The sequence below is a fragment of the Cyprinodon tularosa genome, unplaced genomic scaffold (genome assembly GCF_016077235.1).
Source record: "Cyprinodon tularosa strain WSP-4 unplaced genomic scaffold, ASM1607723v1 ctg102, whole genome shotgun sequence".
NCBI lineage: Eukaryota > Metazoa > Chordata > Actinopteri > Cyprinodontiformes > Cyprinodontidae > Cyprinodon > Cyprinodon tularosa.
Genome location: NW_024037805.1, coordinates 1,142,501 through 1,161,769, shown reverse-complemented (window position 1 = coordinate 1,161,769; position 19,269 = coordinate 1,142,501). Strand labels below are relative to the sequence as shown.

The window sequence follows — 19,269 nt, the reverse complement described above, 5'->3', positions numbered from 1 at the left end:
ATGAGTGTGCTGCAGAATGGATCAAACTTAATGTATAGCCACAGCGTGGGTTGTTTCTCATCCAAAAGAGAAGTTTTACTCTTACTTTCGCAAAAAAGCTAAATGAATATAAATTTTCCCTGCATGTTGGCACTGTTTTCCCATCAAACTTTATTTAATCTCTTCTGTGACAATCGTTCTATCACCGTTTAAATTTTATTCAGTGATATTATGATGCAGCTGAGACAAAAAAAAGGAGAGAAAACTCAGTTTCTCTGTTAAACTTTCTGTATCCTTGGCTTTAGGGATCGGAGGGACCGGCACCGCTCCAAGAGCCGAGACAGCAGCAGCCGTGGAGACAAATCGGTGACCATCCAGACGCCAGGAGAACCGCTGCTGGATGCAGAGTCCACCCGAGGAGATGACAGGGTCAGCCTTGCTCAAACATCTCGTTTTATTTTAAAGAAGTTGCCATAAATGGTCAAAGTTTAACCTCAGGAATCATTCATGCTGATTAATCCGACACTTGTAGCCTGGATAGAAGTTTATCAGATTCTAAACACAGTTCTGCTTTAGCCCAGGGTTACCCTGCAGTCTTATCTACCTCTCAGAGAAGCCATGACCACGCAGCTGTCTGCCTTCATAACAAAGACCTGTTGACAGACTTCAGCAAAGTGGGCCACAGGAGTGGGCTCTTCAGCTCCATCAGCGGCTGAATTGTGTTTTGTTGGAGCAGTCATTCATTTGGTTTCAGTCTCTGTCAGCAGAGACAGAGCAGGTGTTGACATTTCGTCCAACAGAGCCTCTAAATACAGAAGACAAATCACTTAGAGTGTAGAGGCTGGTGTTTGTCTCTGGATAAACTGAAAAGGCTTTATTTAAATAGCAGACAGGGTCAATAGAAACCTAACCGCCACTTTTTATGGCAAAAAGACATTCAGGGCTTTGTTCTTTTTGACCAAAAATAAAGATAAAAGTCATTTTCTTTATTCCAGATCTTGGATTTAAGGACTTTTTTCCTGAAATTAAAAAAATAATGAGTGTATTTAAGGCTCCAGGTGTGTTACCAATATGATCAGAGAAATCTCTGTCCCTGTGACGCAGGACGATAACTGGGGGGAGACCACCACTGTCGTCACTGGGACCTCGGAGCACAGCATCTCAAATGAGGACCTCACCCGCCTCACCAAAGATTTGGAGGAGTCGACGCCGCTGGAGTGCAAACGCTTCATTGGCCCGGCGCTGGGAGGCTGTCTAAGCTTCTTCGCTCTGGTCACGCCGCTAGCCTTCCTCATCCTGCCGCAGGTCCTGTGGCGAGATGCCCTGGAGCCCTGCGGGACTCCCTGTGAGGGCCTTTACGTCTCTCTCGCCTTCAAGCTCCTAGTCCTGCTTATTTCCTCCTGGGCGCTGTTCCTCCGCCCTCCCAGAGCCACCCTCCCACGTTTCTTCGTCTTCCGCTGCCTGCTGATGGTGCTGGTGTTCCTGTTCGTGGCGTCGTACTGGCTCTTCTACGGCGTACGGGTGCTGGAGCCCAGAGAGCGGGACTACCGGGGGATCGTGGAGTACGCCGCCTCGCTGGTGGACGCCCTGCTCTTCATCCAGTACCTTGCTCTGGTGCTGCTGGAGGTGCGACACCTGCAGCCGGCTTTTTGCCTTAAGGTGGTCCGGAGCACGGATGGAGCCAGCAAGTTTTACAACGTTGGGCATCTCAGGTGAGTGACTGATCCTGAAAACTGCTTCTTAATACAACTAGCTTGATGCTAAGGTTTCATTCTGTTTGTTTAGAGGTAGCTAGAGTATTTTTTACTCAGATAAAAGTATAAAGAAATGACTCAACAAAGAGGAAAAAAGTATTTGGATGAAAAAAACACTTGAGTACTGAGTAATTACTGGATCATCGCATCTTATTTAATGTTTAGAAACAATGCGGTCTGACTATATGTGCAAATTCTTTTTTATTTTTTTAAAGAGTAAAACTTGAGTAAAAATTACAGTATTACCAAAAAAATACAAATTCCTGCACAATTTTGAAAATTTTTTCCAAATAAATATTTTCAAAATAAAATGTTTTCTTACTGTGATTAATATATGAATACATAGGAGCAGATCAAAGAGCTTCCACAATGCAAAAATGATCCAGAAATAAGTCAACCTTAATTTACCCTTAATTTGAGCAGCTAAATAAGATGATTTGCTAAAGGAGTGAGTATTTTTTACTCATAAAATAAGATAATTAGATAATATGCACTTCAAATGCAATGTTTTTTTCCTATTTTAGATGTGTTTGTTTCTTGTTCCATTGGCAAAGTTTCACACTTACCTTCTCAATTCAAGAAAAAACAAACTTATTTTAAGAAAAAATGACTTGTTGAGATTTCCGTTTTTTTCCAGTGCACTTCTGTCTGATCTCTGAATAGCTCAGCTAACTCACACTGGACTGAAGAGGCAGAAGTTGTAATCAAACAGGAGTAGCAATAATTCACAAATATTTTACTCAAGTAAAAGTATGGAGTATGATACAATAAAACTGCTCCTTAAGATCTTTTATTTTCTCCAAATATTATTTTACAAGTAAAAGTAACTGAGTAGATTTAACTATTTATGACCCACCTCTGGATTTGTTACCATATTATTTAAAATATTCTCAATGTGCCTTTTATTTATATTAACGTGAACGCACAACTGTCCAACTGTTGTTTATTTTTTATTTTTTTGTATTGCTTTCATGTTTCCTGTTTTTTCCAGTGTTTTATTTTACATTTTTGCAAATCGACATTGTGGTAAGAAATAAAAACACGGTATAAACTTTCATTTAGAATTTCATTGTTGATAGTCTTTTAATCCTGTTTTAATGTTGTAATTGACACAATTCTGGTCTCTAATATTTATGTTTGTCTCCTACCAAGTCAGTCTTAATAAATCGAATCGGTTTTTTTCCTGACAGATACATTTAAGAGGCCCTCTTTTCATGCAAAATACCCTCTTTAAATAGATCTCCCTCTAAGGAAGATATACCAATACTATCATAGATGATCTCAAAGTAAATATATTGAAATAAAAATCTACTTTCATTTAGATTAGCAAACTATTTTCAAACTGGACTCTCATTTTCCCCTTTTAAAATAATATGAGAAATGCTTTAATTCCTTTTTCTGATAAAGTAGATTATATTTAATAAATAGTATTCAACAAAAAAAAAAAATCAGAGTAACACACACAGGTCTGACTAACAGGTTTGCACACTGGCCTGCATACAGGAAGCTGTCAGTTTGCGCTGCAGTGTGCTGAAAAGGATCAGGATCCTCTGTCAGCTTCCACACCTGCATCAAACTAGAGGAAACTGAATCTGTGGAAATTCAATATCCAGCCTGTAACCAAGCTCCCAGCGGTTAGGCCAGGGAGGGGACCTGAGGCGAGAGCTAAACATCTACATTTCAAAATCTCCTTCCTTTCTGTTCAGTTAAAAAGGTTACAAACACCTTCTTATATACTGATACTCTAAAAAACTGTTCATTCAAGTCTCATTCAGTAGCTGAGTAAAGTATGGTGTCATCTGCATAGTGCTGCATTTAACTCTAGATATTTTTCACCCACTACTATTAAGAAAAGAAGGAAATAAAACAAGGCCTAAGATTCAGCCCTGGGGGGGATTCCTACCAAACATCCAGGGGCTGAAATAGACTCCACCCCCAACCCGCCACCGCCATGGTTCCTCTTAAATTTGACCAGGAAGTAATTCCTACCCTCAGTAGTTTTCAATGTTTAAGCCTTTTTTAATCTTATTGGGTCAACATAAAAAAAAAATTAGGGTTCATTTTTCAAAATCTTTGAATCTTCTCTAGTTTATTTACAAACTGTTTTAGGTTGAAATAATTATGACTGTGTGACGTTATCATCTAAACCTCAGAAGAATATCAAAACAAATCTTTCGACGTAGACATTAGACTTGGTTTGTCCCACTGCAGCAATTCAGAACAGCTTGTTTAGTCTTAGAATATTTCCATTTTTTGGACATTCCTGCAGTAAAGTTTCCAGGAAACATTTTGAGCTTCAGTTGGTTTATTTTTCTACCATTTTCTGCCCCAGAGGAGGAGCCTCCACCTCTCTAATCCTGATAATGATGTTTAACCTTCTTGTTGTTTTGGAATGAGTTGTAATTAACATTTTTTTATTTCATCAAAGGATGTGCATGTACAGTAAAAAAAAAAAAGAATGCTTATATAAATATTTAGAGTCCATTATGGGGTGTTTGACCAGTTCTGTCCTGATGATTTGTTAACAGCATCCAGCGAGCCGCCGCCTGGGTGTTGGACCGGTATTACAGCGACTTCTCCGTCTACAACCCTGCCGTGGTCAACCTTCCCAAGTCTATCCTGTCGAAGAAGATGACCGGGTTCAAGGTTTACTCCCTGGATGGTGAGTGTGATGACACACTATCAGTAACCCTCTGAGGTAGCTTCCACCTCATTCTAGGGGTGGTTCCTGCACCGAGGACGTTATTCCCCTTTTGTATGAACAGCAGATGAAAACCTGTCATGCAAACCTCTAAATCCTCCCTCTGCATGTGTCGTCTTGCAGAAAACCCTACCAATAACTCAACGGGCCAATCGCGGGCCATGATCGCAGCGGCTGCCAGGAGAAGGGACAACTCCCACAACGAGTATTACTACGAGGAGGCTGAGATGGAGCGCAGGATTCGCAAGCGCAAGGCCAGGTGGGGTATGGGGCGAGGCACAGATTCACTGAAAACGAACCAAAAGATATTCTGTTCTGTTTCCTGATTAAAGTAACGGGCAAGTAGTGACGGGAGAGTAATCATGGCGGCTGTGGATATCATTAAGGTCTTTCGCTCATGTAAACTCTGACAATCTGACTTAAGCCTTCATTTAAGTGATTCATGGTTGTCCTGTTCTCACATGTTCCGGCCGCTGTAAAAATCAGACGGTTTTGAAGGCCAAACATTTTGGTTTGATTTGTTTTATTAGCGCAAAGCTTGATTAATTGTCCGTCTGCCGCCTCAAAGAAGCAGAACAAACTTATTGCCCAACAGTCCTGAATGAAAAGTTCTTTTTTTTTTTGTTTCATGCAGACTGTTTGTTTAGAGCTATGGTATTGTTTTAAGAGGAACTCATAGTTTCAGTTTGGCTCACCTTAGATGAACTGTTTAACTTGCATATCCCTGCTTCATTGCCTGATTTTGCAACTTTTACTAAAGTACCACTAAACCAACAGCAGTATAACACCCAGCATGTAAACACAGCTATCTGGAATTCAGTTTTAGTATAAAAACAGCTCAGCACAGCTCAGTTTGTTTAAAAAAAAAAAAAACATTAAGGAACAGTGATCAGAGCAGCTAAAAGGGCTAATGGTCACACTAGAGGAGCTACAGAGAGCCACAGCTCAGGTGGGATGGTCTATGAACAGAGAAAAACAATAATTCAGGCTTTCCAGTCCAACAATGAGCCCAAACATACCGCCAGAGCTACAATGGTTTACAAGAATATATATATATATTCCTGTTAGAAGGACTTGGTCAAGGTTCCGACCTAAATACAACTGCAGCAGCGATGAAACAGTTAATAACTGATGTTCTCAGATGCTTTTGGTCTGATCTGATTGAGCTTGCACTGTAAAAAAGTATTTTTGTTAAAATAAGTGCATCTTTTCTTGAATTGAGGAGGTAAGTGAGACACTTTGCCAATAGAACAAGACAATTTATATTTAAAATAAGAAAAACAATTGCATTGTCTTATTTCAAGTGCATATTATCTGATTATCTTATTTTAAGAGTAAAGATACTAATTTCATTGGCAAATCATCTTATCTACCTACTCAAATTTAGGGTAAATACACTTAATTTAAGACATTTTTACTTATTACTAGATCGTTTTTGCAATGTGAGCTGTTCTGCAAAGCGAACAAATGCTGATGAGACCACAAGCCACTCAAGATTTTTGTTAGCCTCTTGTAACGGACAACAGGGCAGACACACTGGAATACTAATGCTGAGCCTTCGAGATCAACAGAAAGGGTTAAAACATAAAAAAAAAAAAAATGTATATATATAAAAAATATAACCATAAATGGAAAATTAAAAGATTATATATATATTTATATATTTTATGGGGAGGTGTTGGTCTGCCCCTGATTGCTCCTCTGGTGCCACACAGTGGCAGCCCACTGCTCCCCAAGGGGATGGGTTTCAGGGGTGTAAAACTGGTTCCAGAAAGTGACGTGTGGCTGCAGGTTTTCTTTCCAACCAAGCAATAGCACACCAGACTCCAGTCATCTCATCAAATCATCATGTTCAGATTGGACTCACTTGATGAGATGACTGGAGTCTGGTGTGCTATTGCTTGGTTGGAAAGAAAACCTGCAGCCACACGTCACTTTCTGGAACCAGTTTGACACCTGTGGGTTAAATGCAGAGGTAAATTTCTCCAGTGTGAAATCAATAAAGTTCAATTATACATTATGTATATCTGTTTAAGCATATAAAAATGTAAAAAGTGTGGATGTGCTGTGCAAGAGGTGGTGTCTGCAGAGTAATAAATATGATTGAATAATAATAAACAGATGGGGGTGTGTCACATACACTTAACAAAAGTATAAACGCATCACTTGTGGTTTTGCTCCCATTTTTTATGAGATAAACTCAAAGATCTAAAACTTTTTCCACATGCATAATATAATAATTTCCCTCAAATATTGTTTACAAACCAGTCTAAGGCTCTGTTTGAAATCCTGGGCTGCATCCTCCAAGGACACACTCTACCTAGACTGGATCCTTTGAAGTCCTTGAAAATAAGGAGACCGGAAGAGTTTGGGCTGTGAATCCGAACAGGTCTACCCTTTAGCAGGTTTTACCACCGTAAGCTCTGTTGCTTAGCAACCGTGAAAGTTGACACACAAAGCAGGAAAAGAATGAAAACCAAAGTTTTTAAAACTGTTTGTTTGTTTATTTATTTATTTATTTATTTATTTATTTATTTATTTATTTATTTATTTATTATTATAAAGTAAACAAAGACTACACTCACAAGAATCCAGAGTGGAATAAATGTTTCACCCACCGGGAACAACTAAAATCAAATGTAATGATAGAAACCTTAGTCAGTTAAATAACCTGCTGCTGTCATTCTGCACATCTCTGATGTTGCTGCTATTTTCAAATATCCATTACTGTAAAAATGTCCATAGCTGCATATTGGTTATTTATTCTCCAGTTTTATATTGTTAAAACACTCAACAGAGTTGTATTTTTTATATTTTAACTGTTCCCTATTATGTTATTCTTATACATTTTTCTAAGGCCCTCATTTGTGTGACTATTTTCAATAATCTTTCTGCTGCTGTAAATTTGCCCATTGTGGGACAATAAAGGGATTTTCTATTCTATTCTATAAAAGGGTTAGAAATATATGAGTAAATCTAAACAATGTATGTATAAAAATATATCTGCAAAATCTCTAATATTTACCAACAAAAAGTAATTAGTTAAGCATATTGTGCAAAACAGCAATAAAAAAACTTAAACTCCTATCAGATTTATAGTTCCCACTCTGCAGATCTATTAGAATCTGTCCTTTAATTCCAGCCAAACCCATTTACACAATAACAGATAAAAACCTTTAGATAAATTAAACATTACCGCCACATATCTGACTCAATAACCATTAAAACAACTATTTTAATTCATTTCAGACGAAGCTTTTCACAGACTTGGGTTATATAAACTGAACTTCCAATTTTCACCACTGTTCGGCGCCAAGTAACCTTCCCTCTGATCACGGAGCAGCCGGCTTTCTTGGTTCGCAATGAATCCTGGGATATCCAAGGGTAGCCAGGATACATCGGACCCGTCCTTCAAATCAGGCAAAAAGAAGGACGCATTTTAAGGCCGCATAACGAGGACTCTTGGAATCCGACCAGACCTCGGCGCCGCGCTATGACGTAATCATCCTTTGAATCCGTCCTTCTAAGGACACGTCCTAGGTTTTCGAACAGAGCATAAATCTGTGAAAGTGAGCACCTCTCCTTTCCTGAGATAATCCATCCCACCTCACAGGTGTTCTATATCAAGATGCTGATTAGATGCCATGATTAGTGCACAGGCGTGTCTTAGGCTAAAATCACCCTGCAGGCCTTCATGCTCAATTCTGATTTTTTTTTTGTAAAATCCGATTTCTTTTGCGGTTATTTTATTTTTTTCAAAAAGCCAGTCAGTATCTGGTGTGGCCACCACTTGGAAAACCAGCAAAACCAAAAATGTTGCTTTTATATTTTTGTTGAGTGTATATATCATTATGTGAACATGTGACCCTGCAGTAACAGTGATGGGTGAAACTGCAGCAGGAGGCCAAATTACATAATATTACCTTGAGCTCTTTAAAGGGATAAAAAAAGGGCAAGATTTTTCAGATTTGTTTGAGCCAAAATAATTTTGAAAATGTATCAAATTGATGTTATTTTTTTCAAACTGTTGGGTTTTTTTCTTGGTAAAGAAGGTAAATTGGAAATTGATCATTTGATGCACCATGTTTCTCCTACACTGTTAACATTTTGATCACTGCTGCACTTTATAAATGGAAATTTCTCCCCGGGCGCCCCACAGTTGCAGCCCACTGCTCCCCAAAGGGGATGGGTTAAATGCAGAAGTAAATTCTCCAATGTGAGATCAATAAAGTCCAGTAAAAAAAAAAGTTAATTTCACTGCTGAGCTGCTCATTCACTGTTGAAAAGCTTATGCATCGAAATTTAGTTTTGTATAAACTCTGTGTATACAAAATGACAACGTAAGTCTAAATTGATAGGGTAGCCTATTTTTTCCTCAAACAGCTCTCTTATATGACGGACAGTTAATGACTGCTCACAAATCTTTTAATACTGATATTTACCCATTTAATTAAAATCTATTCTATAACCTCAAATGTCTTTTGCATCACTTCAGCTTCCAGGAATGATCCCCAGCAATAGACGCCCTATGTTGCTTTCAATGTTTTTATTTGTTACATTACTAGTTAACCGTTGTCATGCTCTTCCACGAGTCTGTAAGTTATTCTTGATTTTTTTTTGGGTCTGGTGCAGGCTGGTTGTAGCGGTAGAAGAGGCCTTCACGCACATCAAACGCCTCCATGAGGATGAAGTGGCCTCGTCTCCTAAACACCCCAGAGAGGTGATGGACCCTAGAGAGGCCGCCCAGGCCATCTTCGCTCCGATGGCCCGGGCCATGCAGAAGTACCTTAGGACGACGAGGCAGCAGGCCTTCCACAGCATGGAGAGCATCCTCACACACCTGCAGTTCTGCATCACTCACAACATGACGCCCAAGGTGAGTTTAACATCTTTCTAATGAACTAGTTGCTTAGAATAACCTACATGTTTTAGCTTTAGTGTCCAGTGATGTGGAAGCTTAACTGGAATCTCTTCAGCACTTTGAAGAGAACTTGCCTGGAGCCAGACTTCCTGGCTCTTGAACAATTTTCCTTGGACCTTAGCTGCTATATAAGCCAAGATAAATAAGATAATCAATAAACATGATCTTGATCAATAAAAAAAAATCTAAAAATTAAAATGGGTTAAAAGATAAAGCTTAAACTAATGGTGTGAAGTTCCATAAATAATGCAGAGTATCTGCTATCTAAGTGCTTCCTGTCACACTGGTGCATTCCAGACCCTGTGATGGACTCCAGGCCTTTTCCTCTTGGAAAATGACAACATAGATCATGTACTGGTATTTCCAAACCAACTTTATATCCTTACTGCTAATTAATAATACACAGTGTAAAAAATGATAGGGGCCTTAGAGTTTTGTGATCTTTTGAGCAGGACTTTAATCACCAAGTGGAGTGCACCATGGAGACTATTGTGTTTATGAACTAATTCAATGGTTTGTTACTTTGGTGTTAAAACTTTAAAGAAAACATGAAAATAAAACCTTTTGATTAATCGGTTATAGTTGTTGCATCTCTGCGTGTAAATTGTGGGTGCATGTTGATGAGATAGTGATTAGTGTTTGTTTTATGTTTTTACAGGCAGTAAGTACCCTAAGTAACCTTAGTCCTTAGCATCCTACTGTCAAGATGGATCCTATAGAGCTTGGAAATGCCTCTACGGCTAAAGAAATGTTGTCTTTTCTGTACTTAATGCCTCGTCTTTCCTTTCTTTATTTTCTTGTCCATTTATTCTACATCTCTCTCTCCTATGCCCTTCCCTTTTCCTTCCTTGCTTCCTTTTTCACACACCTTCATTGTGTCCATCCTCTCTCATTTCCTCTTTTTCTTTTATCTTTCTTGTTTCCCTCATCATGTCTCTCCATCCTGGCTTTTATTCTCTCTACCATAGATGTGTCCTGTCTCCTTTCGTGTTTGCTATCTCCTTTTCTGTCCCTCCATCTCTCCTTGAATTGTGCCTCCATTTTTCTTCCATCCCCTACCTTGTCTTTTATTCTTCATTTTTGTCCCTCTTTTTTTCCATTCCTTACTTCTTTCCTTTTGTCCCCCTCTTTTTCTCCTACCTGCCTTTTCTTTTTGTTCTACTCCTGTGGCCTCCCTCCTTCCCATTGTCAGGTTTTCTGGTCCCGTCACTAGGCCTGCTTGCTGTAAACACAGTATCTACCTCGAATTCATAGTAAATATTATTGAGTAATCAGAAAGTTGAGGACTAAAGAGGCTGGAAAAGTGTGCAGACATTAACCTTAAATATTCAGATAAGTTGAACAGATAAGTTGAATAAAGATTAAATATGAGTTTGATCTTTCTCTTTCTCTCTCTGTCAGGCTTTCCTAGAGCGATACCTCACCCCCGGCCCCACCATGCAGTACCAGCAGCAAAACGGCAGGGGGCGCCAGTGGACCTTGGTAAGCGAGGAGCCTGTCACCTCGGGCCTTCGACAGGGTCTGGTCTTCTCCCTGCGGCGCTCGGACTTCTCCTTGGTCGTCACGGTAACACCGCTTCCTTTCCTGCGGCTGGGGGAGGAATTCATCGATCCAAAGAGCCACAAGTTCGTCATGCGGCTGCAGTCGGAGACCTCGGTGTGAGGGCGGCTGATGGATCTTCTTTCTTTCCGTCCTGCAGCTCGCTCCACCTGGATGTGACGGGACACCCTGTCATCCAGTCATTCCTTTCCTCCTCTCTGACAGAACCTAATCAAAGGGAGGAGAGCAGCTTTTCTGATCATCAAACTGTTATCGGCTCAATGATTGTCCCGACCCCCCCAAAAAATGAGCAGATGCCTTTTCACCACCAGTGTTTCCTTTTCAAGAACATTTGACTTGTTTTACTGTAACCACTGAGGATATAGAGGTGCAATGACTCGACACACGAACGCAGGAGGAAGGAGGCGATTACATCACAGCTGTCACTTCCCCTCTCTCTCTCTGTCTCTGTTTCATCGCTGGTGGTGATGTTTTCTCTGACGGACCTGCTTTTATATGAGAGCGAGGGGATTTTTATTGCTTTAACCTACAGAATGTAGCATTATGTGCTCTGATTGTTTTTTTTTTTTTTTGTAACAATGCAGCCTTTTTTTAAATTTCCCCCCCTGCACCGGTTTAAGCTCTGAGCGAGAACATTTTCAGCAGGAGTTTCCCTGCAGTTTTGATGCATGTTTAGATGCACAAGTCTGGCAGTGATCCAAATCTTCTAATTGCCAACAAATCCAGTGAGATGACTTGGAAATAACCAAATCCATTTACAGTTAGAGTTTAAATTAAATGGTTCGTTTTGCCTTGATATGACTAAAGGCTATTTAAAGCTGATGATCATCCCTCAATAGTATCGCCGTCTGTATGATGCTGTAGGTCAAACGTGTCTAAAATAAACCAAACCCTCTGACTCAATGCATTTATTTAAACTCTTTTAGGCTAAATGCAAGATTTTCATTAACTGTCTTTAGCCATAATGGGCTAAAATTGGACAATGGCACACCTTTAATAAACACATGATGGTTTTGGTGCTCAGCTTTCGGGATTTGTTGGCAATAAATCAAAAATTTGAGAAACAAAATGCACACAGTGTCTGCAGCTTGATGTGGACACAAACAATTAAACCTCGTTTTTGTTTTGTTTTTCCAGGTGGTAAAATGAGCATCAATATCAGGGTCTTACTGTGTTGTGCTTAAGCTGTAAAACTAAATTCAGCTGCAGTATTTCGGGTTTAATCAAGTTTAAAACGCGGAAACATACAGGATATGATTCAAGTGTGAAATATGGTTTATATTTATGGCAGCGGTTGGGTGGTCAAGACTCACAGACTCTGCTGTTTGCAGATCTCCATCCAACGCCTGATTTCCTGACCTTTCGCCAGGACACTAACTGGAACAAACATTTTCACATTGATTAGATCTCAAAAAGCTATTTTTAATCAGCGTTTCTAAGACCTTAAATATAGTAAAGTATGATGAAGTTATGTGGAAAAGCTAAATGCTGACTGCACATTATTTAATCATTATCCCATTTTTTTCTCATTATTAAACATAAACTCTAACTGGTACCGTAGTTAAAAAACTTTCTTATTTTAGCCATGTTTGTAAATTTTTAGCTGCATTTTATCTTCAAAGATGCTAAAACTGACCAAATTTAACATTGAAAGAGCTTCAACTGGCGTAAAAAATACAAAATCAGAAATAAAGCGATCATGATGAGGAAGAAACACGCCTGATGAAAATGAAACGCCATCGTATGGTGGAATTTTTTGCCAATAGAAAGTTATCAGTCGTTTCATTTTTGAAGGCATTCGAAACCTTTTGGTTTTTACCTAAAAGGAAATAATCTAATTAGAGATGATCTTATCTTGGTGTAGTACGTCTTAAGTGGGGTCACAACACTTCCTTTAGATGAAATCGTTCTACATGAAGCCGTTTTTTAACAAAATGGAGAATATTTCTTTTTCATTTTTGAAGCAAAAAATGATTTCTGCCTCAAAGCAGACATAGGACTGTAAATCGTCTGACCACCGCCTCGCCTTGCGCCGCTCTAGACGAACCCTTATTCTGCCTTTTTCTCTGCAGACCTGGAGGATCCGCAGCCATCGGCTCCTCCATCGGCTCAGCTACAGTCTGTTTGCCTTTCTAAGTCCAGATTTCTTTTATTTTTTAAACCCTCTCACAAACTCTGAAGTGTTTGACGTTAAATACGAACAAACGCTTTTTTTTTTTTTAAGAAAGCATGCAAAAAATATTTTTGGGCTCCATTTTTTTTATTTTAAAAGAACTTAACTTTTGTATCATTTGAAGGTGCCTAAGTTATGACGATGCAATTTTCTGAATGTTTTTATTTGTAAAGACAAAAAAATGTAGATTTGTGTTTTCTTTTTTTGGTAACAGTAGCTTGTAAAGTGTTTTAGACATTTTTCTATCATTAAACCATGTATTCCTAATAAACCTTGTCTTTGGTACCCATTTCTGAGCGGCTCAGGCCAGATTGTTTAACTTCAGTTGTTTTTTTTTTTCGAGTGTTGCTGCAGAAAATATCTTCTCTCAGGAATTTCACATTAAAGAAGACAGTTGCTTACAAAGAGTTTAAAGAGGAACTTCTGTGAGGGGAAGATGGCTGATGTGGTAGGCGTGTGGTTTCATAGCTTCAAAACGGACAGAGAGCCCTTCACTTCCTGCTCTCAGTCACTCGCTGATACTCTTCAGACACTTTGACGTTTCTCAGACAGTCGACGAAAGGAGAACCATTTCTTTGCTCTTCTCCGGTGAGTTCCAGCCCTCTCTTCATCCATCTTCATCTTCTGATGCATGGTAAAGTTTCGCATTAGGAGTTGTTTATATATCTGTTGATGGCAGCTGATGATGATATCTCGTTGTGCGCTGTGTGTACGCATACAGAGCCAGCTGGAGACATGGTCGTCTGTTACATCCTGGATGGGGTGCTGATCCTGTACGGCATCATTCTAACCATCCTTTACTGCCGACTGAGGGTAAGACGTGAAAACGCTCTGAAGTTTGGCTCCGATTTTACTCCTTCAGCTCACTTTTTACAGCGGAATAAGGAGGTTTAACTGCAAACAGAACTACTTTGGAAGAAAAAGCAGCTAATTGTGCTTGTTTCTTGTGGAAAAAGTACATTTTCCTCTTTCTGCTTCATTTATTTAACAGATGCGTCCATCCAACAACATTGCCGATTACCCCGAGGTAAATATGAAGCTACCTGTCTGTGTTTTTTAGAACAAACCCAATCATGGTGGCGTTATCTATGCAACTCCATGGTCTGGCATTGTTAGGTGCCATTTTACCCTCGAAATGTCGTAGTTCTTAAAAACCAGCCTCAATCAATCATTTCCTGTAAACTCAAGCTGACCACCGACCTACATTATTTATTTTCACACTCAGAGTTTCCACTGGTGGCTCTAGTGTTAAATCCTGCTTCCTGCTTGTTTCCTCACAACTTGTTTCCTTTCAAATGCAATTAAAACAAAAACAAACTTATTTTTCCTCCGAATAAAGGAAATCTAGCTGTTCAGTGTGTTTATATCTAAATGACTCGGCTACTGAGGTGATGATCTGTGTTTCCGTCCCACAGAAGCAGTCCGCAGGTGGAGGCATCTATGCGGTGAGACTTCTTATTCTTAAGCTTAAAAAGACTTTAAAAAAGGCAGATGAGAGAAAAGTGGCAGCCTATCTCATGTCAGCGGGTCTTTTTTCCCCTTGTTTTGGTTTTTATAGGACAGGCATCAGGCTGTCACTAGTTTACACCCTGACTAGCAGCAAGAAGTACTAATAGAAAAACCTTGTTTAAATATTCTCATTTTTAGTGTATTTGTTTGTGTCCTGCAGGGTCTGACGTCCAAAACCAGTGACACCTACGAGACCATCAACATGAGCAAAAAGCCCATTGTGTAATTTGCACCATTTCAGTAAAATCAGGACGCCGAGCTGAAAAATATGGCTTTGTGCTCTAGTCTCCGTATAGTCACTTTTTGAGACTCTTGTTTACTTTTTCACCTTTTGTAAAATATTCCTTCTCTGTTTCTGCACAAAACTAGTAAAGTTATTTAACAAGTGATGATTAAATTAGTGCCTGGTGATTTCCTTATTGTTTTCTTTACTCTGTGCTTGTCAGCTAATTTTATTCAGGTTGCAAAACACAAAAGAAAAGCAGAAGTCGGGAAACATTTGTTTCTGCTCGCTTTAGAATCTTAAAGTTTTTTCATCTTCATTCACAGCGATTCGTGTGCGATCTTATTATTCATGTTTTTAATTTATTTATCAGAGCATCAATGTGTTATTTTAGCATTTTTAAGCAGAGAAAACGTTATAAAAGATATAATTTTTTTTGATTGGCATAAATATTTATTTTAAATCTTTTTAAAGTCCATCAGTTTTGTTTGTCATTTCCCCCCCTTTTTTTTAAAGTATGTATTTCTTAATTATTTTGATCTAAGCTCTACTTTTAAGCTCTGCTTTCCATGACTTTCTATGTTTTTCCCCGTTGGAAAAAATCGAAATCTACATAAGTCATTTTTTCTTAAAATAAGTGCATTTGTTCTTGGATTCAGAAGGTAACAGAGACATTTTGCCAATGGAGCAAGACAATTTACACTTAAAATAAGAAAACACAATTGCATTGTCTAATTTGAAGCGCATATTATCTAATTATCTTATTTTAAGAGTAAAAATACTAATTCCATTGGCAAACTATCTCATTTACCTATCAAATTAAGGGTAAATACACTTTTACAATTTTACTTATTTCTAGATCATTTTTCCAGTGCTGACATGGTGCCTGTTTTTTTTTTAAAGCAGATGTGTGTTAGGCGGTTTTCCACAATGGGGTAATATTTTACAATGACCCTAAAATTAATAATTTTTTCTGGTGGAGTTTTTGCACAACTTGCTGTTTTTCGAACAGGGAACTTAACGGTATTATTCACAAGGTTTTTTTTTTTTTTTCATTGTATTTTTAGGCTCTAGTGGCCTTTACCTTTTTTCCTTATTTCCGTATTTTCAAAAGTATAGAAACTTTGGGTTGGAAGACAGGGGAGAGACATTTGGCAAAGGTCAGCAATGCCGGGACATGAACCAGCGACAGCCGGAAATATCGGTCATGAGCTCTACCTCCACGTCATGGCAGCATCCTCACCTGAGGTGCTGAAATGTCCTCCTTGAATCAGAATTTGTATTTAGACGGTCCTCCTCACATCATGCTGAATAGTTTTTAGGCTTAGTGGCCTTTAGCTGTTGTTTTTGAAAGTAGACAGACAGGAAATGGGATTGCAGTGAGGGGGAGGACTAAAGGGGGAGGACTAAAAGGCCTCCATAGATGCGCGGTGCCTCCACAGCGCCCATCACATTATGACATCATGAGACCAAAATTACTTTTAACAATTCATCAGCAGTACCTTGTCATTGCAAGGCAACAAACAGGATGTTCTTATAAGGAAGCAGCCATTGAGCTTAGCGTGTCATCGACAGGTTGCAACAGAGACTGAAATAGTACAAGAAGGCAGAAGTGGACGGCTCGTCCCATGTTGGTGACTGTGTCATTGTGAGCAGAGCCCCTGAATGGTCCTCTGTGCCCCGGTGTGAACAGTACAGGTCTTTATTGATCTTCATGGAGCACAATACTCCAGCTCATCCAAGTCATTAGGGGAATAAAATGACACTTTCTCCTAGGAGATCAGTCCTGCTCCTGTCCAGAATAACCGTGTCCCAGAGCCGAGAGTGATTTGAAGGCCCACCTTTAAAGGAGAGCAGGATGCCGTACCTCCACAGATGAGAAGTAGACTTATGGACAACATGTGTCATCGTTGTATAAATGTAGTTTGAATTAAAGATCACATGACACATTAATAAAACAATGGTAGTGGTCCAATCACCGCTGCTGCTGGCTTTAGTTTCAACAAATTGTCCGAGATTAGGAAATCCCTTTAGCCTGCTTCTACTGAAATGGCTCAATTTTAGGATATTATGTCACTGTAATGAAAAAGTTTTACAATGCTCATAAACTTCTACCGAGAGTTAAACATCACCCGGTTTTGTGACTTCTTTTTATAGATAGATAGATAGATAGATAGATAGATAGATAGATAGATAGATAGATAGATAGATAGATAGATAGTCCGTCTATAAATTTTTAGTTCTGTTGAAAACAGACAAACTAACCCCAATGAAAATGTAACCTTCTTGGCAGAGGTAATATTATACTACTCAGAATATGGAATTAGTCAAAATATGTTATATTTTTTCAAGAAAACCTGGATTTTTATCAATAAAACAAGTTGTGTGTTTCATTAAGTACCTCCCACAGGTAGGTGTGGCTTGATGGGCATTTATTAAACTGGAAAAATGAGATAGTTTGCCAATGGTTTGAGTATTTTTACTCCTAAAATAATAGAATTGGATAACATCCACTTGAAATAAGACAATGCAATTATGTTTTCTTATTTTAAGTGTAAATTATCTTGTTCCATTGGCAAAATGACTCTTTTTACCTACTCAATCCAAGAACAATTGCACTTATTTTAAGAAAAAATTTACTTATCTAGATTATGATTTTTCCAGTGTACCCACTACCTCTGGCATAGCTTTGATTTGGGTCCTTGTATTGTAGGACCAAAGTGGCTCCAATGATGCGCCGTCCACAGGGTACTGTTAGGTTTTACTGAACAGAGCGATATAGCGAACATAGCCTTACTCTTCATTTTTACCCTGAACAATCTCCACCTTCAGCGACACCAAAGTGTACCCAGACCATCATGTTTCCTCCACCATGTTTAATGGATGTGTTCAAAAGCTCCTCCAGCATCTTTCTATTTGTTCTGCATCTCTCAAATAACCATAAAACCTTATTCCATTCCTCTGTCCAGTTATGAGTTGAAGCCCCAGATACCCAGAAAACCACAAGTAGAACAGATTTCACTTACGCTAACATGATTGCGTAATATTTTTGAAATGAGCAAATGGCCTTGAGGTTTTCCCACCTGAACGCAGGAGTGATGCTGCCTTAAAGTGTAGCTCTGTATAGCTATGAAGATATTCCAATAAATAATTTAATTTATATTTTAACAGCAGAATATTTAAGTATTCACAGAAAAACTACATTTTCAACTGATCTCAAACTTTTCAGCTGTATGGTGTATAGCAAAAAACAAAAACAAAACTTGAACTGCTCCGGTTTTTGCACAGATCTTATAATTAGGGACAAACTATTCCAGAGACTAGAGGCTGCAACAGATTTACACAATAGTCCGAAGAAGACCTCATCATTATTTTTGAAGGGTGGCCACCATTTATTAACTTAAAAACGCAAAGTAAAAATTTGTATTGGATCCTGAACATAATATATATATATATATATATATACACTATATTGCCAAAAGTATTTGCTCACCTGCCTTGACTCACATATGAGCTTAAGTGACATCCCGTTCCTAATCCATAGGGTTCAATATGACGTCGGTCCACCCTTTGCAGCTAGAACAGCTTCAACTCTTCTGGGAAGGCTGTCCACAAGGTTTAGGAGTGTGTTTATGGGAATTTTTGACCATTCTTCCAGAAGCGCATTTGTGAGGTCGCACACTGATGTTGGACGAGAAGGCCTGGCTCTCAGTCTCCGCTCTAATTCATCCCAAAGGTGTTCTATCGGGTTGAGGTCAGGACTCTGTGCAGGCCAGTCAAGTTCATCCACACCAGACTCTGTCATCCATGTCTTTATGGACCTTGCTTTGTGCACTGGTGCACAGTCATGTTGGAAGAGGAAGGGGCCAGCTCCAAACTGTTCCCACAAAGTTGGGAGCATGGAATTGTCCAAAATGTCTTGGTATGCTGAAGCATTCAGAGTTCCTTTCACTGGAACTAAGGGGCCAAGCCCAGCTCCTGAAAAACAACCCCACACCATAATCCCCCCTCCACCAAACTTTACACTTGGCACAATGCAGTCAGACAAGTACCGTTCTCCTGGCAACCGCCAAACCCAGACCCGTCCATCAGATTGCCAGATGGAGAAGCGCGATTCGTCACTCCAGAGAACGCGTCTCCACTGCTCTAGAGTCCAGTGGCGGCGTGCTTTACACCACCGCATCCGACGCTTTGCATTGCACTTGGTGATGTATGGCTTGGATGCAGCTGCTCGACCATGGAAACCCATTCCATGAAGCTCTCTGCGCACTGTTCTTGAGCTAATCTGAAGGCCACATGAAGTTTGGAGGTCTGTAGTGATTGACTCTGCAGAAAGTTGGCGACCTCTTCGCACTATGCGCTTCAGCATCCGCTGACCCCGCTCCGTCAGTTTACGTGGCCTACCACTTCGTGGCTGAGTTGCTGTCGTTCCCAAACACTTCCATTTTC

General features: G+C 39.4%; 2 protein-coding genes across 3 annotated transcripts in view; both read left to right on the top strand.

Annotated features, from left to right (window-relative positions):
* The window catches only part of LOC119779705 (vang-like protein 2), a 30,209-nt gene extending 16,832 nt beyond the window's left edge, over positions 1-13,377 (top strand). For both annotated transcript variants that reach the window (XM_038279470.1, XM_038279480.1), the window contains exons 3-8: positions 285-408; positions 1,084-1,691; positions 4,262-4,395; positions 4,558-4,693; positions 9,067-9,310; positions 10,757-13,377. In XM_038279470.1, coding sequence (XP_038135398.1) covers positions 285-408; positions 1,084-1,691; positions 4,262-4,395; positions 4,558-4,693; positions 9,067-9,310; positions 10,757-11,017 — 1,507 coding nt within the window. In that variant the 3' untranslated portion in view covers positions 11,018-13,377. The remainder of the gene's footprint in view (positions 1-284; positions 409-1,083; positions 1,692-4,261; positions 4,396-4,557; positions 4,694-9,066; positions 9,311-10,756) is intronic.
* Positions 13,378-13,571: 194 nt separating this feature from the next.
* On the top strand, positions 13,572-15,008 carry fcer1gl (Fc receptor, IgE, high affinity I, gamma polypeptide like). The gene is made up of 5 exons (XM_038279492.1): positions 13,572-13,722; positions 13,810-13,901; positions 14,080-14,115; positions 14,504-14,533; positions 14,758-15,008. Exons 1-5 carry the CDS (start codon positions 13,716-13,718, stop codon positions 14,821-14,823), a joined length of 231 nt encoding a protein of 76 aa, XP_038135420.1. The 5' UTR covers positions 13,572-13,715; the 3' UTR covers positions 14,824-15,008.
* The last annotated feature ends 4,261 nt before the right edge of the window (positions 15,009-19,269 follow it).

Bases quoted from the DNA above. Each gene is read 5' to 3' on its own strand.
- fcer1gl (XM_038279492.1), top strand. The intron at 13,902-14,079 runs GTAAGACGTGAA...TTTATTTAACAG, and splicing joins TCCTTTACTGCCGACTGAGG to ATGCGTCCATCCAACAACAT. The intron at 14,534-14,757 runs GTGAGACTTCTT...TGTGTCCTGCAG, and splicing joins CAGGTGGAGGCATCTATGCG to GGTCTGACGTCCAAAACCAG.